The sequence below is a fragment of the Colobus angolensis genome, unplaced genomic scaffold (assembly GCF_000951035.1).
Source record: "Colobus angolensis palliatus isolate OR3802 unplaced genomic scaffold, Cang.pa_1.0 Scaffold85, whole genome shotgun sequence".
NCBI classification, from domain to species: domain Eukaryota; kingdom Metazoa; phylum Chordata; class Mammalia; order Primates; family Cercopithecidae; genus Colobus; species Colobus angolensis.
The window spans coordinates 9,358,909-9,384,414 of NW_012122376.1; the positions used below are offsets into that span (position 1 = coordinate 9,358,909).

Below are 25,506 nucleotides of genomic sequence, written 5' to 3' on the forward strand. Positions count from 1 at the left end.
AAAAAAAAAAAAAAAAATAGGAAAAGTTATTTTATTTTGAGACAGAGTCTTGCTCCGTCACCCAGGCTGGAGTGCAGTAGTGATCTTGAGTCACTGCAATCTCCAGGTTAAAGCGATTCTTTAGCCTCAGCCTCCCAAGTAGCTGGGACTACAGGCATGTGCCACCACGTCCAGCTACTTTTTGTATTTTTAATAGAGACACGGTTTCACCATGTTGGCCAGGCTGGTCTCGAACTTCTGACCTCAGGTGATCTGCCTGCCTCAGCCTCACAAAGTGCTGGGATTACAGGTGTGAACCACCATACCTGGCCAGAGAAGTTGTTTTAACACTTAGAGGCTTATGGTCAAAGGGAATTTCAAAAAAACTTGTATGTATTCATATATTTGTTTTAGGGCCTTATGGTCAAATGGAATTTCAAAAACTCTTATATGTATCCACATATTTGTTTCAGAGATGTACGCTCATCAATGAAAGACTTTCAGGCAAAAAATACTATTAACATTCTGGGGGGATGGAGAGAGTGAAGGAAATGATAGAAAATTCCTCATCACTAAAGAGCTTTCTGTGCATTTTTTGGATAAATGCAGGTGCGAATCAATTCGCTACAGCAACTAGAGATTCCACTGGATCCCTTGAAGCGTGTAATGTAACTGCTCAATTTCAATATATTAAAAATTGCCACTATTTCAATACGATGGAATATTTCAAATGTCTACTTAAAATGCAGTGTCACAGAGATTTTCAAAATTCTTTCAGAAGGACTGGGAGAAAAATCTGAAGGGCACTGCTCCTTGTGAGTGGAATCTGGACCCCCGGCCCTACAATGTCCAGGTCCCTATATGATTGAGGTGGGAGGAAAGAGGGGGTGAAGACCAGAGCAAGCTGAGGACAGTGTGGGGTGGGACAATGGGCTGTGGGCAGTGACCCCACCCAAGTCTTCCCAGGGCTGATCGCAGATCACGGCCACCAGGCCCATTCTGACCTTCCCCGGGTGCTGGGATGGAGGCAACTGGAGGGAGCAGTGGTCACGGCCCGTTCTCCTTGACTTGAAGGAGCAGTCAGTTTCAAGAACATCATTTCACTTGCTTGACTTCCCTAAACTTTGGAGGCTGGAGAACACTAGCCAGAGGGTGGCGACCTCGCTTCCTCAGTGCCGGGGGCCCCAGGTTCCTGGAGTGGAAAGTCTGTCCGACTCTGCACCCTCCCCTGGTGCTGACCAGGGCTGATTCCCAGAGCGATGGCGACCACCTACCCAAGGGTGCGGAGGTGCTGGCTCCACCCTCTCGGACTTAGACTTGGAAGGCCTTAGTGCCCTCCACTCACCGGTAGACGGTGTTCTCGCGGTGGAGGTCCTCTAAGCCGCAGAGGATCTCTGCTGCATAAAACAAGGCCCGCTCCTCCTCGAAGCCAGGGTTGCCCATGTTGTAGATGTGGAACTTCAGGTCGCCCCCATTCATGATGGTCAGGACCAAGCACAGTGCATCCTTGGTCTCGTAGGCATAGGCGAGGTTGACCTGGGGGCACAAGAACAGTGCCATGGGGAGGTCATGAAAATGGCCACTCACTTCCGCTTCCCTCCTCAGGATCCTGGGAACTGGGGTGGGAGGGAACAAAGGAGCCTCACCCTGCTCCCCTGCATGCAGATGGCCTCTGCAGTGACCCTGCCTACGGCCTCTTTGGCTGATAAGGGGCTCATACCAGCTCCTCCCATTCAGTGGCTCAAGGTGAGAAGGCCAAGGTGGGCAGGGCAGGCTGGCACCCTGACCTCCCAGTGAATCCAACAGGATGGCGTCTGTGCTCCCTGCACAGAAGCACATGTGTGCATCAGCTGGAGAAGACTGGAATGGTGCCTTGTTGGCCAGTCAGAAAAGCAGGGCTCACCTGCCCTTCTAGCTGTGGAAGCCATTATCACAGGGCCAAGTGAGGGTGAGCTGGGGGGCAGTGGGGCTTTGGGAAGTGGAACATAGCCTGGTAAAGGCTTTCTCTTGCATACAGGATGTGCCTGGTTGATATGGTTTGGCTCTGTGTCCCCACCCAAATCTCATCTCGAATTGTACTCCCATAATTCCCATGTGTTGTGGGAGGGACCTGCTGGGAGATAACGGAATCATGGGGGCAGTTTCTCCCATACTGTTCTCGTGGTAGTGAATATGTCTCACAGATCTGATGGTTTTATAAGGGGAAACCCCTTTCACTTGGTTCTCATTCTTCTCTTGCCACCGCCATGTAAGAAGTGCCTTTCGCCTTCTGCCATGATTGTGGGGCCTCCCCAGTCACGTGGAACTGTAAGTCCTTTAAACCTTTCTTTTATAAATTGCCCAGTCTTGGGTATGTCTTTATCAGCAGTGTGAAAACGGACTAATAGAGTAAACTGGTACCAGTAGAGTGAGGCAGTACTGAAAAAAATACCCAAAAACGTAGACACGACTTTGGAACTGGTAACAGGTAGGGGTTGGAACAGTTTGACGGGCTCAGAAGACAGGAAAATGTGAGAAAGTTTGGAACTTTCTAGAGACTTGTTGAATGGCTTTGGCCAAAATGCTGAGAGTGATATGGATAATAAAGTCCATGCTGAGGTGGTCTCACATGGAAATGAGGAACTTGTTGGGAACTGGAGCAAAGGTGACTCTTGTTATGTTTTAGCAAAGAAACTGGTGGCATTTTGTCCCTGCCCTATAGATTTGTGAAACTTTGAACTTGAGAGAGATGATTTAGAGTATCTCACAGAGAAATTTATAAGCAACAAAGCATTCAAGGGGTGACATAGGTGCTGTTAAAGACATTCAGTTTTATAAGGGAAGGAGGACATAAAGGTTTGGAAAGTTTGCAGCCCGACAATGCAATAGAAAACAAAATCCCATTTTCTGAGGAGAAATTCAGGCTGGCTGACTAAATTTGCATAAGTAACAAGGAGCTGAATGTTAATCCCCAAGACCATGGGGAAAATGTTTCCAGGGCATGTCAGAGGCCTTCACAGCAGCCCCTCCCATCACAGGCCCAGAGGCCTAGGAGGAAAAAGTGGTTTTGCAGGCTGGGTCCAGGGTCCCCATGCTGTGTGCAGCTGAGGGACTTGGTGCCCGGTGCCCTGCGTCCCAGCTGCTCCATCTGTGGCTGAAACGGGCCAATCTAGAGCTCGAGCCATGGTGGAAGCCCCAAGCCTTGGCAGCTTTCATGTAGTGTTGAGCCCGCGAGTGCACAGAAGTCAAGAATTGAGGTTTGGGAACCTCCGCCTAGACTTCAGAAGATGTGTGCAAACACCTGGATGCTCAGGCAGAAGTTTGCTGCAGGGGCGGGGCCCTCATGGATACCCTCTGCTATGGCAGTGCAGAAGGGAAATGTGGGGTCAGAGCCCCCACACGGAGTCCCTACTGGGGCACGGACTATTGGAGCTGTCAGAAGGGGGCCACCGTCCTCCAGACCCCAGAATGGTAGATCCACTGACAGCTTGCACCGTTTGCCTGGAAAACCTGCAGACACTCAATGCCAGCCCATGAAAGCAGCCAGGAGGGAGACAGTACCCTGCAAAGTCACAGGGATGGAGTTGCCCAAGACCATGGGAACCCACCTCTTGCATTGCATGATCTGGATGTGAGACATGGAGTCAAAGGAGATCATTTCAGAGCTTTAAGATTTGACTGCTCTGCTGGATTTTGGACTTGCATTGGGGCCTGTAGCCCCTTCGTTTTGGCCAATTCCATCCATTTGGAACAGCTGTGTTTACCCAATGCCTGTACCCCTATTGTATCTAGGAAGTAACTAACTTGCTTTTGATTTTACAGGCTTGTAGGTGGAAAGGACTTGCCTTGTCTCAGGTGAGACTGTGGACTGTGTATGGACTTTTGAGTTAATGCCGAAATGAGTTAAGATTTTGGGGGACTGTTGGGAAGGCATGACTGGTTTTGAAATGTGAGGTCATGAGATTTGGAAGTGGCCAGGGATGGAATGATATGGTTTGGCTGTGTCCCCACCCAAATCTCATCTTGAATTGTACTCCCATAATTCCCATGTGTTGTGGGAGGGACCCAGTGGGAGATAATTGAATTGTGGGCAGTTTCTCCCATACTGTTCTCGTGGTAGTGTTTAAGTCTCACGAGATCTGATGGTTTTATAAGGGGAAACCCCTTTCACTTGGTTCTCATTCTTCTCTTGCCACCGCCATGTAAGAAGTATCTTTTGCATTCCACCATGATTGTGAGGCCTCCCCAGCCACGTGGAACTGTAAGTCCTTCAAACCTCTTTCTTTTGTAAATTGCTTGGTCTCAGGTATGTCTTCATCAGCAGTGTGAAAATGGACTAATACACTGGTCCACCTGGCAAGGGGCCACCGAGAGAGGGGTCTAGTCCTCTGCTGGTAGAGTCCAGACACCCAAGGCTCTGTGAAGCAAGGCCATGGTGGGGTGGGAGGGGCAACTTATGCCAGAAGGTAATCCTTCTCCATGTAGGGAGGTGGCACACATGAAACCCGGCCATTGAGGGCCAGGCTAGGAACTGGCTGTGCCATAAAACTGGTGCATCAACATCAGCTATTTTTGAGAAAAGGAGACAAAATGACAGCCAAGGATGAGTGAGCTCATGGGGACCGTGCTTCTGCTGCAACGGCTACAGCTGTCACCTTCCTCCCACATCTGCCCAGGTGATCACTGAGAAAGGGCTCCAGGAGGTGACACTGTGGGAACTCCCTGCCAGGGGCCATGGATGGGGCACAGTTAAAGAAGGTGCAGCCATCGTGACTGAAGGCTGTTAAAGACGTGCCGCCCAGCTTTGTGAGTCACACGATCCTCTTCCCCGAGCAGGACCCACCAGCACCATCCACGGCCAGAGCCAGCACCATCCCTTCAGAGACAAGGCTCCGCAGGCAGCATCCAGGGCTTCCTGCTGAAGGGGCTGCTGGTGGGGAGGAAGGTTCTGGACTCAAGGAGACCCGTGGCTGAAATGATGGCTGGAGTTAGCTTCATCCGCCTCATCTCCACATACCATGGCACTGCCCACACCTGCACCCCAGACAAGGCTGGCAGCTGAGGGTGGCCTGGGATGAGATCCGAAGATGCAAACTTCCATCCTCTTGGACTGCCACTGGTCTGTAGTGTTTTTTTGTTTGTTTGTTTGTTTTATGAAGTCTCACTCTGTCGCTCATGCTGGAGTGTGGTGGCACAATCTCAGCTCACTGCAATCTCTGCCTCTCAGGTTCAAGTGATTCTCATGCCTCAGCCTCCCAAGTAGCTGGAATTACAGGCGCCCACCACCATGCACAGGTAATTTTTGTATTTTTAGTAGAGATGGGGTTTTGCCATGTTGGCCAGGTTGGTCTTGAACTCCTGACCTCAAGTGATCTGTCTGTCTCGACCTTCCAAAGTGCTAGGATTACAGGCGTGAGCCACCGTGCCTGGCCCTCTAGTGGTTTAAAGATGGAAAACAATTTCCATCCATGGGGACTGACTATATGGATTATGCTTTATCTCTTCAGAAGAATGATGCCCAACTTTAAAAGGGGTATGAATTAGAGGTCTGGATGGAGAAAAAGATCTACAATGTAAGGGAAAAACTTCCTCCATAGGAGGTACAGAAGATCTCATTGGCTAAAAATAATAAAGCCTGTACATGAATAAAACATGTCTGGAGTGATTAATCAAAGACGGAAGCTTTTTGTTTTACTGTGTATCCTTCTGTGCTGTTTAAATTTTTATCTTGTGTATATATTATTTTTAATGTATGCATGTATTTATTTTTAGAGATGAGGTCTTGCTGTGTCACCCAGGCTGGGGTGCAGTGGCATGATCACGGCTCACTGCAGCCTCAAAGTCCTGGGTTCAAGCAATCCTCCTGCCTCAGCCTTCTGAGTAGCTGGGACTACAGGCATGTACCACTGCACCCAGCTTTATTTTTTATAACAGCATGTAGCAGAAGGTATTAGAGCTGACCCAATATCCATGCACTTCACATTTCCCAGCCTCCCCTGAAACTAACTTGTCTCTGTGCTGACTGGTTCTGGCTGGCAGACTGTGGGTGAAATGGAGGAACATCTGTCCAGTAGAGGCAGTGGAAAGTCTCTGTGTGGAACCCCTAGCACTCACTTTCAAGGCTCCAGATGGAGCAGCTGTTAGAGGGAGGTGGTTGGCCCAATCTGACTGGACTTCAGGTGAGTGACAGATGAACCTCTGCTGTATTCAGCTACTTAGGGTTTGGGGCAAATTTGTTACCTCAGCAGGGCCCAGCCTAGACTGACTGACAACGTACACAGACTTGATAGTGCCATTCCAGGATGCTGGTACTAAGGTCCCCAACATGATGGCACCAGCCTAGAGGGTCTGAGGAACCCACAGCTCCCAGGCTGGGCCCAGGTGAACTCACTTTTGTCCACTGAGGAGTTTACAAAGTGGTCCAGGAGAACAGAGGCATCAGTCTCACACACAGCAGGGAGGCAGGCACTGGCTGGCTCTGGGGATGGGACAAAGCCAGCCACAATCGACCACAAGAGGCCTTGTCATGGAGGAATGTCTTGCTGCCTTTCTGTAGCTCAGCCCTGTCACTGGCATTCCCCTTCCCTGGGGTGGGGACCTGCCGCATGAGAGGACCACACCCTTCCGGAGGGAGGGAAGCCCCAGGCCACAGAAGGGCGAGCTGGTCACTGGGCCCAGATGCTCACTCACCACAAACTGACTGTTGACCTTCTCGAGGATCTGCTTCTCGTTGAGGGCCATGGACTCCCCTTTCCTCTTTTTGATCCTCTTCTTCTCCAAGCGCTTGCAGGCGTACATTTTACCCGTGGCCCGAACCTGGCAGGCACAGACCTGCAGTGCAAGAAAGAAACCAGGGTGGCAGGAACACTGTGGAGGCCTGTCTCTAGCTCCTCCAGGGCCGGGACCACAGGGCCCCCAGGTGGAGAATGGATGGGGTCAGAGCCGGCCCTGCCTGGCTTCGTGGGTGCTCCAGGCTCCCAGGACCCCATGATGCCTGGCCTGGGACCCACGGCTGTCCTGGGCCCTTGCCCTCCCTCCTCCTCCCCTTCGAGGATTCCCAGTCCTGGAAGGGGCAGAATGAGCCACTCACACCAAGGCTTAGATAACTGACTGGGGCCCCAAGTACTGTCCCATTCCTAGGGCAACTAAATTTTCTCCTAGCGGCTGCTGGTAGAGAAGTTTGTTTTGGGAGTAGGTGATAGTAGATCCTCAAGAACCCTGACTTTATAATCCAGATAAGTGGGAACCAAAGCATTTGGGCTCAAGTCTTAGTTCTGCGCCACGTTTTCTGCGTGCCTTTGGCTGGGTCACCTAATCATTCTGGACCTCAGCTTCCTGATCTCTAAAATGGGAATAACAAGTCTTGCCTCGCGTGCTGGGATGATCGAAGATCAGATAATGTACAACGAAGTCTCGAATCTTGCATGACAGCGTCATCCAGGCACTGAGCAGCCAAGGCTGCCCAGCCTCCTCATGCCCTCACATCTCCTTCCCACACACGACCAGGGCGGCCCATTTGTCCCCTGCAGGCTGGACCCTGCCCGAGGCTGGCGGGAGAGCCCCTCTGTCTCACCTGCCCAGCTCCACACCCTCCTTCCACCTTAGACACACCTGATAGCCCAAGGCCACTGACTCTCCCCACCCTCACTGACCCCGGGGCCCACACTGAGCTCCTGGCATCCCCGGGGGACCCCTGCGCCGACCCTTTAGGTCGATCCAGAAGGGACAGGAAAGGTGACTTGAATATAAGAACTTTCAATTAAAAACGTGAATGTTCACTCACCTCCCCGAAGCCCCCTTTTCCTAGCACTCGGTACTGCCTGAAAGTGTTTTTGGTCACCGGTTGCCTGGAAGAAAGAAGAGTCCCACACTGCACACTGGTCTCACGGTGCCAAGACTCAGAATCCACAGGAAACTCAGCAGCACATGGAGAGCAGCTGGGCTGGGGTGTAATTCCGGGAGCCCCACAGCAGCCCCAGGGACCCCCCCAGGAATCAATGCTGGAGACTGGACCTTCAAGGACTTAGTCTGAAGCTGAGTGTTCAAATCCCAAGCCCCCCGGCCCCCAGCCCCCCGCAAGCTGGGGGATGCACAGGCCTCGCTTGCTCAGGCTTGAAAAATGTGAGCACAGAGGGGCTTGACCACACTTTCCATGTGGTTCTCCTCTCTCTGCAAATCATGTGGTGAAACTCAGAAGCAAGCTGTGCCTTCTGTGCAGGGAGGGGTGAGGGCCAGGCGCCACAGAGGACCAGCGGCCCACAGAGGATACGGAGGAGGTCACAGCCCTCCCTACACCTGTGCATCTCAGCCTGCCCAGCAGGATGGCAGTGCTTCCTGTCCTGGGCACAGCCTATTCCTTCCTGCGGACACTCCTGCTGCTGGCCCAGGAGACTTGGCCTCAGGAGGGGGCAGAGGCTGCTGATCTTCAAATCATGTCCTGGGGATCTTTATCATTGGTTCCCAACCTTTCCACCACTGAGGACCATTTATTATATTTCCCACATAGATGAGGAACATGAGAAGATCCTGCCTGCCAAGATCGGACTGGAAGCAATGATTGCCTTGCGTCTTCCGACTCCTCGTTTTAATGAGCCAAAGCCATTTATGACATTGAATCAGACAAAACTTCTGATTATGAGGCATGATGGCACTTTTTGGACTAAACAAAGACATGGTCCCATCTAGTTGCCATAAAGGACATCCTGGTGCAGAGGGCTTGTGGTTTGCATTGCTGGTCTGTTTGGCTACAAATAATCAGCTTAAAACGTGAAAATTGGCTCTTGGCTCTCCAGGACTATTTTTGAGCACTGCCCCTAAACTCCTCAAAAGTCCCGACCAGGGCAGCGGTTGGCTAGAGGCTGAACAGGGCCAAAGAACTGGGTCAGCTGAGGATGACCAGGGAGCCTTCAGTCACCCAGCAGCTCTCGAACGAATGAGTCTTTCCTGGAAATCACATCTGCAGCACTACAGCCGCACTCAGGACGGCCCCAAAAAGCCAGGTACTCTCTGGCACCCTGTCTTGAATTTGCATGCCATGGCTCACTTCTCCCTTCAACAGTGCTTCCTCAGGACGCAGGGCCCAATCCTCACCGAAGCACAGAGCTGCCCCTCTGCAGGTCTCCCGCTCTTCCGCACATGAGCAGCTGGGCAGCCAAAGGGAAGACCGGTCACATGCCTGCCTTTACCATGTGGCCCTGGGAAGCCTTCCCTGCAGCCGCCCCCAAAACCACATGAAGGCTACCCGCCTAACACTTTACGATGCACGGAGGAGAAATGGTTGGTCGGCATCTCCACAGAACTCCTCTGCTGGGGGAAATGAGTGGAATGCAAGTTCTCAGGAATTTCTTGGTTAACCTTGGGAGGAAAAAAATCCCTTGACTATTTCAGCAGTGCAGCACGAACAGGGCAGGATCTTGTGTAGGGTGCTATCCATTATGCAGGACATTCATTCTTGGCCAGGGTCCTGACCTACAGGCTCCAAAAACTTAATGCCTTCAAAAGGGTGAACTCTTAACTTCTTTGCAATCAGGCCACAGATTAAAAAGGACAATTTCTCCATTTCATGTGCTTGGTGCAGATAAGAAAAAGGAAAGCCAGTGGCCACTGACAAAGGCTGCTATGGAAACTGGAGTGCTGGGTGGACCAAGGGCCAAGGACTTGGGAGGGGGACTCTGAGTTCAGGTTCCAGCCTTGCCAGGTGCTTGCTGAGTGGCCCAAGGCTGCTCCAACTCCTCTGAGGAAAATTATCATGAGAAGGCCTTACATCCAGCGGAGGGCTCTTTGTAAACTGGTGTTGTGTCAGATGTCATTATTTGAATTCCTAGGAATAAAGGACGTACCCTGCTCTGGGGGTCTCTATAGTAACAATACCTACTGCTCCAAGCATGCGTGGGGGCTTGTATAATCCTCACACCAGCTCAGGGAGCAGGTATCATTATTGTCCCCATTCTGCAGATGAGAACACGGAGCCTTCAAGAAGTGAAATGAGCTGCCCAACGCCCTGGCTGGTAGTGGTGGGCTGGAGTTGGGGTCTAGGCAGCCCATGCTGTGTATCCTGACCCCACACTGCCACTCTGGGAAGGTACGCACAGATTGGAGTTGTGTGTTGCACAGCCCAGGGCTCCAGAACGGGGCGTGGGCATGGTGAACACAGTTTCACTAGACTGCCCTGTAATTGTCAGAATCAGGACTGACCCTCCAGCAAGAGTTGGCTGTGCCTCCCAATATCAGACCTGGTGAAGTGGGGCTAATGGCAGTGATGCTGTTGATGGCGGTGATGCTGATGATGGTGGTGATGCTGTTGATGGTGGTGGGACATTGATAACAGCAGTGATGCTGATGATGGTGGTGATGCTGTTGATGGCGGTGATGCTGTTGATGGCAGTGACGCTGACAATGGCGGTGATATTAATGATGGTGGTAATGCTGTTGATGACAGTGGGATACTGATAACAGCAATGATGCTGATGATGGCGGTGATGCTGATGATGGTGATGATGCTAATGATGGAGGTGATGCTGATGATGGCGGTGATGCTGATGATGGTGATGATGCTAATGATGGAGGTGATGCTGATGATGGCGGTGATGCTGATGATGGTGATGATGCTAATGATGGAGGTGATGCTGATGATGGTGGTGATGCTGATGATGGCGATGATGCTAATGATGGAGGTGATGCTGTTGATGGCAGTGCGATACTGATAACAGCAGTGATGCTGATGATAGCAGTGACGCTGATGATGGCGGTGATACTGATGATGGCGATGATGCTGTTGATGGCGGTGATGCTGGTGATGGTGGTGATGCTGTTGATGGCGGTGATGCTGTTGATGGTGGTGATGCTGTTGATGGCTGTGATGCTGATGATGGTGGTGATGCTGACGATGGTGGTGATGTTGATGAAGGTAGTGATGTTGATGAAGGTGGTGATGCTGATGATGGTGGTGATGTCGATGAGGGCGGTGATGCTGATGATGGTGGTGATATCAATGAAGGTGGTGATGCTGATGATGGTGGTGATGTCGATGAAGGCGGTGATGCTGATGATGATGGTGATGTTGATGATGGTGGTGATGTCGATGAGGGCGGTGATGCTGATGATGGTGGTGATATCAATGAAGGTGGTGATGCTGATGATGGTGGTGATGTCGATGAAGGCGGTGATGCTGATGATGATGGTGATGTTGATGAAGGTGGTGATGCTGTTGATGGCGGTGATGCTGTTGATGGCAGTGATAACAGCAGTGATGCTGCTGATGGTGGTGATGGTGATGATGGTGATGATGGTGGTGACGGATGCAACAACTGCATTCAGCAGTTTACTTCCTGTGGTCAAACGGCTGAGCTTTGTGGAACACCTGCCTTGTTCCAGCAGGTATTGTGCTTATCTTATCTTCCCCTCAGCCCAAGCCCCCAATGCAGGCACAATCATCCCCATTTCACAAATGAGGATGCTGAGGTGTGGAGACGTGAGTAACCCTTTCTGAGGCGCCTCCTTGGGAAGAGGCAGAGGCGGGACTCGGACCCAGGCTGGGGGCTCTGGTGCCTCCAGTAGATGTTTAGGCCAATCCTTTGCCTCTCAAGCTCTCCTGCAGCCATGATGTGCCTGTGCAGGGTGGACAGCGGCCATTAAGGAGGCCATCTCTGGTCACGCTGTCATCCCCACTAGTCAGGTGGAGAGAAAGCAGCCGTCCATGGGTGCAGAGCCCAGGGCTTTCTGCTGGGTTTCCAGAAGCAGGCAGGGAAGGGCTGTGAATGGGGCTCAGAGGGGCTCCTGGCCTGCAGCTGCCTGAGTGTCTACGGGGGACGCAGCCAGCTGTGCGGCTGGCAGACAGCAGTGGATGGCTCCTTTCTCACCAGATGCCCCCAGATGGCTGTGCGTGCCAGGCCTCTGGGCTGTGGGAGGGGAGGCTCCCACCCTCGTCTGCCAGCTCGGCCCAGCATGGTTTTTACACAGGCATCGCCCCGCTCTGCAAATCCTGGGCCAGTGAAGGTGGCAGAGCATTGCGCTGGAGGCTCGGGGCCACGGCCTCGTCGGCAGCACTGCTGGCTTCCTGGGTGACGAGCTAAGTCAAGTCCTAGGTTCTGCTTCCTCATCTGTCACAGCGGGGACACAACTGCCCAAGTCACAGCCACACATGGACGAGTACTTTGAAGAGAGTAAGGCGGCAAGCACACAGGAAAAGATGCTTGGTCTCCCCCATTATTAGAGAGACAAGAAAATAAGCAACAAGGAAGCTGCACTGCTCGCTCGCTGGGTAGGAAAACACGAGAACAGTGTTGGTGAAGCTGAGGAGCAGGCACTCAGGCACTGTTGCACTGGAGGTCAGGGGCAGCTGTTTTGGATGGCAGCTTAACAGCACTCACAGTTTAAATTCAGGTGCCTTCTGACCCAGAAATTCCTCTGCTAGGGATTTCTCTGGATGTACTTACAGAAGTACTTAAAGATTTATGTACAAAGCTACTTATTACTTAGGGAGGGCTGCACACAGAAAAATGGAGAACTACCTCAATATCGACTAACAGGGCACTGGATTAAATCAAGGATGTGCAACTACTCCAAGGAATATGGCAGCTGTTTATTTACTAGCAGAGAAAGAGTTCCAAAGACAGTGAAGCCAAAAAAGTAAGAACAAGATGCCGTTTACGTTTGTGTGAATGTGTGTGTGTGTGTGTGCATTTGAATAAGCATACGGCACTTCTAGAATACACAACTTAATTAACAGGGGGAGTCGGGTTAATTTTGTTTTAACCATGAGCCCATGGAAGGTAACTGATTTTTATATGAATTCTCAGATGAAAAATGTGTACCCTCTGCCTCCCTGATCTGTATGGGGTGTTGTGGACTCACCTTTCCAACCACTTCCACTGGAGAAAGCGGTCAAAATACATGCTGTCCAGATATTCGTGGAATGGTTCTCCCCTCAGGTACTCGTGGACAGACCTGGCACAGATGGAACAAGAGGATGAACATTTTATAATCCCCATCTTTAAGCACGGAGGCAAAGCTGTATCCAGCTTTGGAGATGCAAGCAAACAGGCCTCTCAACCCATGCAGACGCAGCACGTCTGGCCAGAGGTCCTGCCATTCTACTGAGCATTGTGGGAACCTGGTTGGTCCTGCCAACACTTGTTGGGCACCTGCCATGTGTTGGGTACTGTTCTAGGTCCTGGCATACAGCTGGGAGCAAAGGGTTGGCATTGTATGTGGGACACAAACAGCGAATAGCAAACATGAAATAAACAATCCCAGAGGTATGTCATCATGAATGAGTTCGGGGGGACTTCGAGGGTAGAGGGGTCTCTCTGAAGAAGTGACCTTAAGCTGAGAACAGATGAAGACTTAACGAGGTGCAGGGAGGGGCTGGGAATCAGGGGTGGTAGGTGGTTGGGGGAAGGGTGGGGCCACAGCCCCTCAGAACTGCAGCTCTGGATCTGGTCTTGGACTAGCAAAGCCACTGGGAGTTTTTTATGCATGCAGCAGAATTTACTGGTCACCCACTGTGGGCCAGGCGCCAGGTTGAGCCCTGGGATGCCGTGGATCTCTATGGATCTCAGGCCATCAGGGCAGCTTCTTTCCTTTAGAAAGTGGCCACGCTGAGTAATCTAGCACAGGCACTCGGGGCCTGGGGAAGGGAGGGGACTGCGGCAGGTGGTGCACGGCAGGTGTCCTGCCAAACCTGAAAGCCAACGTTGGGAGCCAAGATGGCCATTCCCTCAGGGTCAGGGTCACCAACCAAGACCCCACCCACTGTCAGATCTGACTCCTGGGCAGCTCCAAGAGAGCGGCAACCAAGCTTGCTCTGCCCACCAGGGCCTCTCCCCAGCACCTAACCCAGGGCTTGGTCCCAGGACAGCCCTCCAAGCTCCCCTCTAAGTGTATGCAGGTTACTGTTTTTCTTGTATAAACTCCACGAAAGCCAGGACTGGTATCCCCCAGCACCCAGCACAGTGCCAGGTACACAGTAGGTACTCAATTGATGTCTGTGGTGCTGAATAAGGGCACACAAAAAGCCTCTAGGCTCATCCAGCTATGTGGGGTAACCTGGCTTTGGAGAGCTTCCATGAGCGTGTGTGTGTGTGTGCAGCAAGTGTGTGTGCTGTATGTGTCAACAAGTGTGTGTGCACTCGTGTGTGTTTGTACTTGTGTGTGCTCCTCGGTGCTCATGCCTTCAGTGTATGTGTGTGCAGGATGGGGTGGGGTTTAGTTGGTACTGTGCTGGCAGCATGGCCATCAACTTGTCTCATCCCCTGCAGGGTGGATGTGCCACCTGCAGACAAGGTGACAGAGTTCGGCTGAGAAGCGCCCCCTGTATCAGTAGCACTGGCTCTGGTTGGTGGCAATGGTAGGGGTTGAGGACCCTGGGAAAGATCTCCAAACCACCCAGACAGGGTCAAATGTTTGCACATTCCTCTGTCTCAACAGCCTGGAGAGCCACTTGCTTTCAACACCCTTAGCAGCAGATGTTTTCTTTGGACTTGGCATCTCGATATCTTTTTCTCTTCATGGGAAGTATACAAACAGTTGGTATAACTTGGCTGAAGCTGTCAGGCGTGGAAGACCTGCCTCAGTGCCCTGTGCGGTCAGGTAGAGAGCCGTGGCATCCCATCTCTGAGCAGCCCAGGGAGGACAGGCCAGGTGGCTGGGGCACTTACTGTGCACAGGCAGAAAAGAGTTCTTTGCACGGCTTTTGCAGGAGCTTCTCCTCCGTCTGGGAGACCAGGTCTCGGCCAACTTGGGCTATGAAAACAGGGGACTGGAAGAAGGAAGGGAAGGGAGGTGGTCAGGGAGGAGCCAGCAGCAGTGCAGCCAGGTTTGCCCACAGGTGTTGGGCCAAGAACCAGCCAGACTCCAGGTACCTGGCAGCCCGTCTCTGCCCCAGCGTGTGACTGGCTGCCCCCTCCAGCCTGCACCTGGCTCAGGGCTACCTGGACACTGGTGATCTGGGGAGGTGGCTGAGCTGGAAGGTGATGAATTAAGCCCAGGTTCAGGTGAGACTTCTGGCTGTGCCACTTATAGGCTGTGTGACCTCATGGAAGTCACTTGGCTTCTCTGAGCCTCATTCCTCATCTACATAACATTGATAATGACAGTCCCCACGGCCTGGGCATGTAGTCAGAGCCGACAAGGTGTGCAAATGCTCCCAACCATAAGGGGCTGTGCAGCATGACCCAGCCCATCATTAAGCCCCCAGCAGGCTTGGTGACGCCCCTTGGCCGTGCTGGGCTTTCCTCCGAGGGCAAAACAGAAGATGAACACCTGCCCAGCCTCGAGGTTCATGTGTGAAAGGGTTTGGATCAGGCCCAGGTGGACAGGCAGGCTCAGGAGGGAGGAGGGGGTCAGGAGGGGAGGGGAGCTGTAGCCCCAGAGCTGCAGGCCTGGGTTTGAACCCCAGATCTGTAACTCGCAGCTGTGGCCTTGGTCTTAACTGCTCAGCCTCACTCTTGTCAGGAAGACGATCGGGAATAGGAGCTTCTCTCGGAGCAAATCAACAAAAACTTCAGGTAAGGCATTTGGCCCAGATCTGGCCGTAGCAGCCAGCATGAAATAAACGTCCCCCCCATTGTTTCTTTCTCTTTCTAGGTTAAGCTGCTGGCCTGAGTATTTTAAGTTTGAAAGGACATTTCCAAGCGTTGCTGTGTCCTACCCAGGAGTGGCAGCCGCATCTGGAAGGCAGCTCCGCCCAGGGCAGGCCTCACCCCACCCCGTCCCCTCCTCCTACCATTCACCCTCTGCCAGCTGTTCCCAGGGGCTGACTCACCAGCTGGGCTTTGAGATGGGTTTTTAATAAATTACAGGGATAATTGAGAAAATTGCTGGGAGTGGGCTCAGAAAGATAGGGTGTGGACACAGCTCTCTCCCAGAAGGATGCTGAAATCTGAAAGCCTTGCCTCCTCTTCCCTGTGGGGCTGATTTGCTAAGTCCACCGGATGGTTTCTCAGGGCGGGGAGGTGTCAATCCCCGGGGGTGGAGGGGGCGCCCGAGGCGGCAGCTGGCCTGTCCTTGGTGAATGAAATCAGTGGCTTGTTTTCTGTTCCCCACGGTTCTGAATGTCCAAATCCCTTCCTTCCTTCTTTCTTTCTTTTCTAGGCCCAGCCCTCTCTGAGGCTCCCCCCTGCCCTCAGGGTCTCCCCACTGAGCCAGGCCTGAGAGGCTTCAGCTTCTTGGGGGGCAGTCTGCGGTGCGGATGCAAGCTGCTGTGACAGTGAACACCGCTTACCCAAGTGCAGGCCAAGCCACTCCCACCAAACAGCAGGCTCAGAGCACATTTCCCAGTTACCATCAGCAGCCTGGGTAGCGGCTGCTCTCTCCGACCTGCCTTCCCACTCTGCCCCAGGAGACACAGAAGAGCAACCCACAGAGCACGGGTCACAACTTTTGCAGAAAAGATGCTTGATGTCATGGGAGGAGCCCCAGGCAAGAGCCAGGAGCCTGAGCTCTGGCCCAGCCTCTGACCTTGGCCATTTTATGCCTCCGTCTCAGCCTCTGAAACAGGAAGGAACTGCCCCAGAGATGCCCAAAGGGTCCTTTGAGATTTGGGCATCGACAACTGGGGGCTTGTGCTCCTAAGACTTAGAGAACTTTCTTGGGAATTCTGGCAGCTGAGTCTCTTGGGAACCAGTACCTCCAGGCTACTTCAGAGCAACTGAATATCAGAACAAATCCCGAGGCCCTGGGCAAATCTGCTTCAGGAAGGAGAGCTGATGGCTTGGCCTCCCCATAGTCCAGGATGGCCCAAGGCCTGGCACAGAGCTGGTGCTGGCTGTCTGTTCATGAGCAAGATGATACAACGTGTTGTGCCAGGATATGACCTTGAGCCTGGTGCGAGTCAGCAAGGACCAGATAGAGATGTCAGCAGGGTGGGCCATGGGGAGAAACAGAACGGTTAGAAGGGGGACCTGAGCTGCCCACCTGTGTGCGCTCTGCAGGGTTCTGTCTTTGTTTTCACCTAGGGAGGACCCACCCTTACCCACCACAGGCACAGCCTGGTGCCGGGCAGGGGTAGAATTAAAAGATGAAGATGAAGCCAGGTAGGATGCAGTGGCTCACGCCTGTAATCCCAGCACTTTGGGAGGCCAAGGCAAGAGGATTGCTTGAGGCCAAGAGTTTGAACCAGCCTGGGCAACGTAGTGACCGCCTATCTCTACCAAACAAAAAAAAAAATTAGCCACACACGGTGGTTTGCCTGTAGTCTCAGCTACTTGGGAGGCTGAGGCGGGAGGCTTCCCTGAGCCCAAGAGGTCGAGGCTGCAGTGAGTTATGATCATACCACTGCACTCCAGCCTGGGCAACAGGGTGAGACCCTGTCTCAAAAAAAAAAAAATAAAGAAAAAAAAAAAAAAAAAAAAAAAAAAAAAAAAAAAAAAAAAAAAAAAAAAAAAAAAAAAAAGGGTTGCCCTTAAAAAAAAAATTTTAAAAACAATTGAAGGAAAAAAAAATAAAGAGAAAAAAAAAAGAAAAAGAGATGGAGCCAGTGTGGTTTTGACCTCAAAATACTTCTTCTCCAGTAAGACAGAAATGATATAATATAAGGTATAATATCCTAACAGAAAAGTTCTTATGCCTCTTGGTTGTACTGTGCGTGGTAAAGTACAAAATGGGCTGGTTGAAATTCAACGGCTTTCAAAGCTTCTTTCTCCTTGTTTTGTTTGTTTGTTTTAGTAGCAAACTTTTCTCCTCCAAATGAAATTTATTCACAGACCCAATATTTAAAACCTATAAAAATAATTTAATTGGTAACAATGGTTTACATATATCGAAGGCTAACTCTAGTTAGGTCCTGTGCTAAACACATTGCTTCATTAATTCGCTGAATCATACCCTGAGGTATCTATTATCATAGTGCCCATTTTGCAGATGAGGAAACTAAGGTTCAGAAAGGTTAAGCAATTTTCTCAGGGTCACCCAGCCAATAAGTGCCTGAGAGGGGATTGGAACCTAGGTTGGGTGTCTAATGAGTGAGATCTGGCTGGAGGGAGTGGGCTGTCTGGGCCACCTGTGCCTCCTCTCACCTTATCCCCTCAGGACCCATGAGATCTGACCCTAGCCCCCGGTACTCTGCAGAGCTCAGCATGAGGACCAGAGTGCTGTTTGGTCCCATAGCAGAGGCAAGTGGCACAGCTCAAGACAATGAGCTCCACGGCTCAGAGAAGGGAGGGGCCACTGTGAGCTGGGCTCACCTGGGAAAGGCTTTATGGAAGACGGAGTAAGGGGCAAAGCAGAATTTGACCCTCCTACCTGCAGGCGGGGACAGCCAACTGGACTCCCTTCTCAGCAGATGTGAGAAGGGGATTGTCCAGGGTCTAGAGGTGGCCCAACTGTGTACATGAAGTCACACCACTCTCATACTTTGGACTGGCTGGCGGGGGATCTCTGCCCAAAGGCAAAGCCCTAACAAGGGAGTTAATGAGTGGGCAATAACGTTTGGCTTTACAACCATTGGCTCGACCTGAAGAGATTAAACGATTCCAACCAAACGCCATTTCAAGTGCCTCCAGGGAGTGACACCTTTGCCACTAAGATGGGAATAAGAAGCTGCTGGCCAGTGTGTCTGAAACTAAAGCCCAAACCTGCCAGGAGAGTAAGAAGTGAGCATTTGCAGTCGGACATTTACTGTTTGTATCAATGGAACCAGAGGATGTCTGGTCCTTCCCCTCCAGTTCAGAAAAGTCACTTACAGAGACAGACCCTTTAAGAAGGCCCTCCGCTGGCTGCATGTCAGATCAGACACACTGTGTAAGAAACAAGGCACCCATAAGCTCAGAGGGCTCTAGGGTTCTGAGTAACCTCAGCTCAGCACCTGGGATGCATTCTCTGGGTCTTTAAAGGCAGGAGAATTCCATGCAGTTTCACATCCCTGTCTGGTGGGCCCGTAAGGTGGGCTGGGGAGGGGAGAATCCTACAGGCCCGGTGGGTTCCGGAGAGAAATGTTACCCTCACTCCACTCAGGCATGTCAGGAGAGCTATGGCTGGGCAGCACTCTGGCTCTTCCAGCAGGATGTCCCTCTGGGATGGAGCTGAGGGTCAGGGGTGCCATGCTTCCCCCGTCAAAGATGTCCCTTGAGTGTCTAACCATACAGAAATCCAAGCGTGAGGGCCCCAAGGCCTGTAGATGCCTGCAGAGGTGAAGGCAGCCAGGTTGGAAGGGGTCTTGGTGGTGCTCGTTGGTAAAATTCCCCCAGGGGTCCGGGACCCCCTCAGGTCACCAGGTGGTCTCCTTAAAGAGCTCTCACTGCAGACCTTGACTTTAACACAACAGTGAATCTGGGCACCAAGCTTCCTTTGAAAGGTATCAAGTTAACCGGAAGAAGCAGGGGAGTTTCTCTGCTTGAAGATCCTCCCATGAATGCCTGCCCCTTGTGGCCTTGCACAGCTAAAGCTACTCTGTGGTCAGCCTCAACGTGGGGAGCCAGCCTGGCCCTGCCAGAGTCCACTCTGATGACGGTCAGGGTGACACCCAGCTACCCCTGAGGAGGGTTCCGTGACCGTCTTTCTGGGACAGCTGAACACACCAAGATATGCCCTGGGGACACACTGTGTAGCCTGGGGTGCTGGACAGACAGCTCTCTCCCCTCTGGCTGGGTGAGAAAGGCCTTGCCTGCCACGAGGAACCGTGGGCTGTGAGGACCCCGCCGGCAATCAGTCCCCAGTGCTGAGCTCCCCACCCACTTCTTTGGTGAAGGACCCTCCCCTTCTGGTCCCCACTGAAGCTGGGGAGGGACAGAGGTGACCTTGAAGCTGGGGGCACTTTGCCTGCTCTGTGACCCGGTTCCTCTGTATAAAAGCCCCCTTCACCTGGAGGTAAAAGAACTTGCTCTGCCTCCCTGTTGGGATGGGAAATCGACCTTGAATCCTCCTCCTGCAATGGAGGAACCTGGAGCCGCACTGGGCCGGGGGAGCCAAGGCTGCCTGCTGTTCCAGCGAGCAGATCAGACAGAGCTCATGCCGGTCTGCAACTCCCTTCAGGACCCACAACAACTCACCCCTTCTTCCTACCTGATCTCTATGGCCCAGACTCACCCTCTGCTCTATGCCACTGGTTCTGGGGATGCAGGCAGTTCCTGATGTGCGTGACAACCAGAATGTACCTTTTCAGGCAGCAAGAGATGACGCTTGCCTGGGATGTTTTTCTGGACACCACAGGGCACTGAGAAAAGCTCTTCCCACCACTTGGAACGCAAGAAGGGCAGACCCCCCACCAAAATGGATGAAGTATGCCTAGGGTGGCTTCGCACCTTCACTCCTCTCTAAGCCCCTCCCCTCCCTTTTGTCCTCACCTCACGCATCCTCCACTGCTGTGACTTTAAACTCTAACATGCCACGTAGGTCACCTCTCTCATCTTCTGTTCCATCAGAACAGAAAGCTCTGGGATATCCAGGCACGGTGTGGATGACGTATTGCTGACCAGGAATGATTCAATGCACAGGAGCCTCGGAATTGTCAAAGATGAGACTGTCGGGGTGGCAGTCTGGTTGGAGAGAAGAGCTAGGGGCCTGTCCTGAAGCTGCGTTTGTACAGCAATGGGTTTAGAGTGAATGGGGTGACTTGCTGGCTAATTCCTTGCCCCTAGTACCCCCTTGGTACAGCAACTGCTCAATGCCTCACCCCTCCCAGGTCAGCTGCAGCTTCACAGGTGCCATCTGTGCTTAACCTGAAGTAGGAAAGATCTGGGGTATTTCAGGCACTGAGGCAGGCTGGGGAGGAGGGGTGCTGAGGAGGAAGGCAGGGGCCTGGCCTGGGCATAAAGCCAACCCAGTGAGCACCACACTCTGCACGATCCGGGAAGCACGTGTGGATCACCCACCACACCCAAGGCTGATGCTCAGACGCCCACCCACAGCGGCGTTACACCCGAGTGCAAGGGCAGGCGACAGCCCAACCCCAGCCGTGCCTCTGCCCATTCAGCCACGGCCCACAGGGCAGGCCATCCACAAGGTGGAGCCAAAGCTTCCCTATGCTCCTTCACCCCACCAGCCTGCCAGCCTTCTGGTCCCTAAAGACAGGAGGCCAGGTGGGCACACCTGGAATAATTACCAACTGACTACAATCTCAGACCAGAGCAGTGCGGCCTCTGCAATAACAACTGAGGGAAGAAGGGGATCAATTTGGCCGGGCGCGGTGGCTCACACCTGTAATCCCAGCACTTTGGGAGGCCGAGGTGGGTGGGTCACCTGAGGTTTGGAGTTCGAGTCCAGCCTGGCCAACATGGTGAAACCCCATCTCTACTAAAAATACAAAAGTTAGCCGGGCGTGGTGGCGCACGCCTGTAATCCCAGCTACTCAGGAGGCTGAGGCACGAGAATCGCTTGAACCTGGGAGGCAGAGGTTGCAGTGAGCCGAGATCACTGAGCCACTGCACTCCAACCTGGGCAACAGAGTGAGATGTGGTCTCAAATTTAAAAAAAGAGAAAAAAAAAAAACAAAACAGATCAATTTGAGAGGGAGCCCTGGAGAGGTAATACAGGCCTGGACCTTGAAGGAGAGAGAAGCTGGACTGCAGGGCCAGGGCCTGGAGGCTGGAGCCAGCACTGAATAGAAGGGGAGATGCTGCTTGGAGTCAGAGGGACTAGTGAAGATCACAGGAAATAAGCAGGAACGGCTGACAGGGCACGCTGCCGTCGTGTGAGGCTGACCCTCTCCTGGGGCAGCCACCGGTGGCTGAGTCATCAGCCCTGAGGATGACGTCGCCAAGGCGGCTGCACCTGCTCTCCCGGCACTGCTCCCTGCCTCCGCACCATGAATGACTGACATGAGGAAGGGACATCATTTCCTGCATCAGTGAGAAACTCCAGATGTTTGAGGCTCTGGTCCCCAAAGCATCTCCCTGCATTAACATCCCTTGTTTCAAGTGTCAGAGTGGAGATGGAATCAGCTGTACTTGGCTGGTGTCCTTGGAGGCACCCAGGGATGGAGGGGGACTGAAAGGCCATGAAATCAACTCAGAGCTACATCTGGAGGCCTCCCCAGGAGCCACCAATAATCTTCTGTCCCGTGTCACCCGGGGAACTGTCCGGAAACACAGGCCTGACACTCGTTCAGAATTCAGGAGTGCGATGGTGCAGGAGGAGGGGGAGATCAGAGGACTCTCCAGGAAAGACCCCTCAGGGCTTAGCCCTTCAACCCACTCACGGCACAGATGGGGAAACTGACAGAAGGGGTCCCCTCCAAGTCACCTGCTGGCCCATGGTGGAGCCAGGATTGGCACCTCCAACTGGGAGGCATGGATCTGAGTGGTACAAGCCCTTAACCAAGTGTCCTAAGCCAGCCCTCTAGGAAGGACATGGCTTTGGCCTCCTTGGACCCAGTCCAAACCGGCTGGTCCCCATTTCACAGCTGGGAACACTCACATCCAGCAATCTCAGCCCTGGCAGCTCTGCCACCCACCGCCTCCTCTCCATCTCCAGCTGGCTGCCCTGGTTTGGAGGATTCTCTTCTCTTGCTTGGACTACTGAGGAGGCCCCTCACAGGTCTCTGTTATTTTTGCTCTTTCATTTGACACAATGGCCCCCAAAGGAGTTTTTCTGCACCACACAGCATCAGCGGCCTCCATTGCCTATAGGACTAAGTCTAGCGGCTTCTTAGACCTGGCCCAACACCCTGCCTGACCTGCTTCCCCTTTCTGTCCCCTCCTCTCCAGTGCTCTGGCCCCACACTGGCTGTTTCCTGGGCAAGCTCCAGCTTTCTGGCTACTGGACCTTTGCTCGGTGCCTTCATTCCTTCCCACCTCTTCATGGCATGTCCAAACCCCACCCAGTCTTCAGGACCTGCTTCCGACGTAACCACATCCAAGATGATCCTCCCAGCAGGCAGGACCTTTCTTCCAGCCCCACCTCCTGGAGACAGCTGCTGCAATCATCCTCATCATCACTGCCATCACTGTCATTTCTTTTTTCTTCTTCTTCTTTTTGAGACAGGATCTCACTCTGTCACCCAGGTTGGAGTGCAGTGGCACAATCTTGGCTCACTACAAGCTCCACCTCCCAGGTTCAAGTGATTCTCATGCCTCAGCCTTCCAAATAGCTGGGATCACAGGCGCGTGCCACAATATCCGGCTACTTTTCGTATTTTTAGTAGAGACAGAGTTTCCCCATGTTGGTCAGGCTGGTCTCGAACTCCTGGCCTTGAGTGATCCACCTGCCTCAGCCTCCCAAAGTGCTGGGATTACAGGCATGTGTCACCACGCCTGGCCATCATTGCCTTTTCTTGAGCACCCACTTATGATATGCCAGGTCCTAGGAGCTTTATGTGGAGTGACCTTGTTTAATCTTTTTAAGATAGGTCTTATTATTCTTACTATCCCCACTCTACAGGTACAGAAATAGGCTCAGAAGTAACTTGCTCAAGGGCACATAGTTGGCCTGTGAGCAAAGACAGGATTCAAACTCAGGGAATCTGGCCAGAGAACCTCATCCCTGAGCACCAGCATGTACTCCAAGGACGCCACATTCCTTCCTACACAGTGTGCAGGAGGATGTGGCGTTGAGGAACAAGCCCTCCCGGGAGGCCCATGGGGGCTGGATAAGGAGGGGCGGTGGACTCTGCGTGTTTTGACCAACGGTGTTTGTATAGTGCTGTCATGCGTCACACACGCGCGCATGCGCGCGCTAACGTCCAACATACGCTTCAACAGAGGAAAACATCCCACTGAGGAGCCCCGTCTGCGCTCATGAGCCACGGCTCTGTCAGTGGACAAAAGGTGGGCCCGGGAGACTGTCCGCTCTATCTCCAGACGCAAGCACTTAGGGCTTAATGATGTGTGTATTTTCATATGTGGGCCGCTGACATTCCCATGTAAACTATTTGCAATTTCCCAGCGTGGACAGGCTCAGCTTTCAGGCAAGCTGACCAGGAGAGAGAGGACACTCTGGAAGAAAGGGGCTCCTGGGGGTCCCTTTCCTTCCACACAAGGGGGCTGCCCTGTCCTGCCGTCACGGGGTGGAGGTCATTGTTGATTGGGGGGCCACCCTCATTTCTCCTCCAGGGCAGGAACAGAGGAGGGGCACTCCCACAACTATGCCCTGGCCGCCCCTTGACCCTCCTCGAGGGGATCTGCGTCAGCTACGGGAAGCCTGGCGTGGGCGGGGGCAGGGGTGGGAGTCGGGTCTCCAGCAGGAGCCAGGGCTGGAAGCTGCTGTGGGCACCTGAGGGACAGGCTGGCCCAACAGTCACGGCCCCTGAGAGAGGCAGGCGTTGTGCTGGGCCTTGATGTGGGTTTTCTCCTAAGTTTTTACTTCTGTTGCTCTCGGGAACAACGCTGTGAGGTGGGGGCTTACTGTTCCGGGGTCACAGATGTGGAAACTGAGCCCTAGAGAGCTCTGTGAAGAGGAGTGTGGCCTCGTTCCTGCTCATCGGGATGAAGTGCTGCAGGGCACTAGGTGTGCTGTGGGGGTTCCGCAAACGCCCGCAGACGGAACACTGAGTAAGTAGCGAACCTAAGACTCAAATCCAGGCCTGCCCAGTTCCAAACCCTGCAATCTCTCCACTCTGCTTTGCTGAATGAATTGATGATGTTCCTGGCACATAGTAGGTGCTCAACATGCTTCTTGGGTAAGTGTGTGTGTGCGCGCACACGCCTGTGAGGAGTGTGAATGTTCACAGCAGGAAAGAAGGAGATAGAGAATAGCAGGTCTGCCCACCAGAAGGTCCTTTGTGGAGTCATCTGGTCCACCTCCTGCCTTTGCAACATGCTGGGCCAATCACAGTTCTAAGGAATTTTCTTAATTAAAACCAGACGGAGGGGCCGTGGCCATCTCAGGCAGAAACTATAGGATAGGGCTGCTGGGTAGGGGAGAAGTGTCCTGGTTTGGGGGTTCCCAGCCTAGGTCCCGCCGTGTCAATCTCATGGTTTCATTTGACCATAGGAGAGAATGCCCTCCTCCTCATCTCTGCAGTAAATTCCCCCTTTGTTTGAGCAACTTAGAGGTAAGTATCTGCCACTTGCTGCCAAGAATCCAGACAAATTCACCATCTGTAAAATCAGGGGCTTAGGCCAGGTGAGCAGGAGGCCTCCAAATGCTCTTCACATGGCCAAGAGCTCCCCTCGTCTCGCCGAGCTCCAATTCCGTGAGCTCACTCAGCCCTGCTCCCCCAGCTGCAGCGACAGGGTCCTGGGCTGGGGAAAGCAGAGGGTGGTGGGGCAAATGGGGGCTGCTCCAACCCTAAACCCTGGCTCGCAGTTACACACGCTCAGACAGTCACAACCACAGAAAGAGGTTTGCTGAGCAGCAGGCGCAGAGAGCATTTCCTCACTTGAGGGTTGATTTAAGGTCTGGCTGACAGGAAGAAAAAGCACCATTCTTCCACCTTTTTAATCAAAACCTTCAGGGCCATGTGGAAGAGCCACCGTTGCACACCCTCACGTCCGTCTGGAGTAGTTCCTTTCTCTGTCCATGGCCAGGCAGGAGACGTGATCCACAAGCCCCAGGCAAGAACAGACCAAAGGAAAAAAGGCAGGGTTTTGTTTTCGGGGTCACTGGGGAGAAAACAAATCAGCCCAGCCACACGCTCACCAGCAAGTGCTGTGGCCTGTCCCTCCCTCCACCCAG

The 25,506-nt window shown here is 52.9% G+C and overlaps 1 protein-coding gene across 2 annotated transcripts in view; it reads right to left on the reverse strand.

The window, feature by feature from the left end:
- Window positions 1-25,506, reverse strand: part of GRK5 (G protein-coupled receptor kinase 5) — a 120,371-nt gene that overhangs the window by 17,695 nt on the left and 77,170 nt on the right. For both annotated transcript variants that reach the window (XM_011930268.1, XM_011930269.1), the window contains exons 4-8: window positions 14,616-14,716; window positions 12,811-12,903; window positions 7,742-7,805; window positions 6,649-6,789; window positions 1,325-1,515 (exon numbers count right to left, since the gene is read on the reverse strand). In XM_011930268.1, coding sequence (XP_011785658.1) covers window positions 1,325-1,515; window positions 6,649-6,789; window positions 7,742-7,805; window positions 12,811-12,903; window positions 14,616-14,716 — 590 coding nt within the window. The remainder of the gene's footprint in view (window positions 1-1,324; window positions 1,516-6,648; window positions 6,790-7,741; window positions 7,806-12,810; window positions 12,904-14,615; window positions 14,717-25,506) is intronic.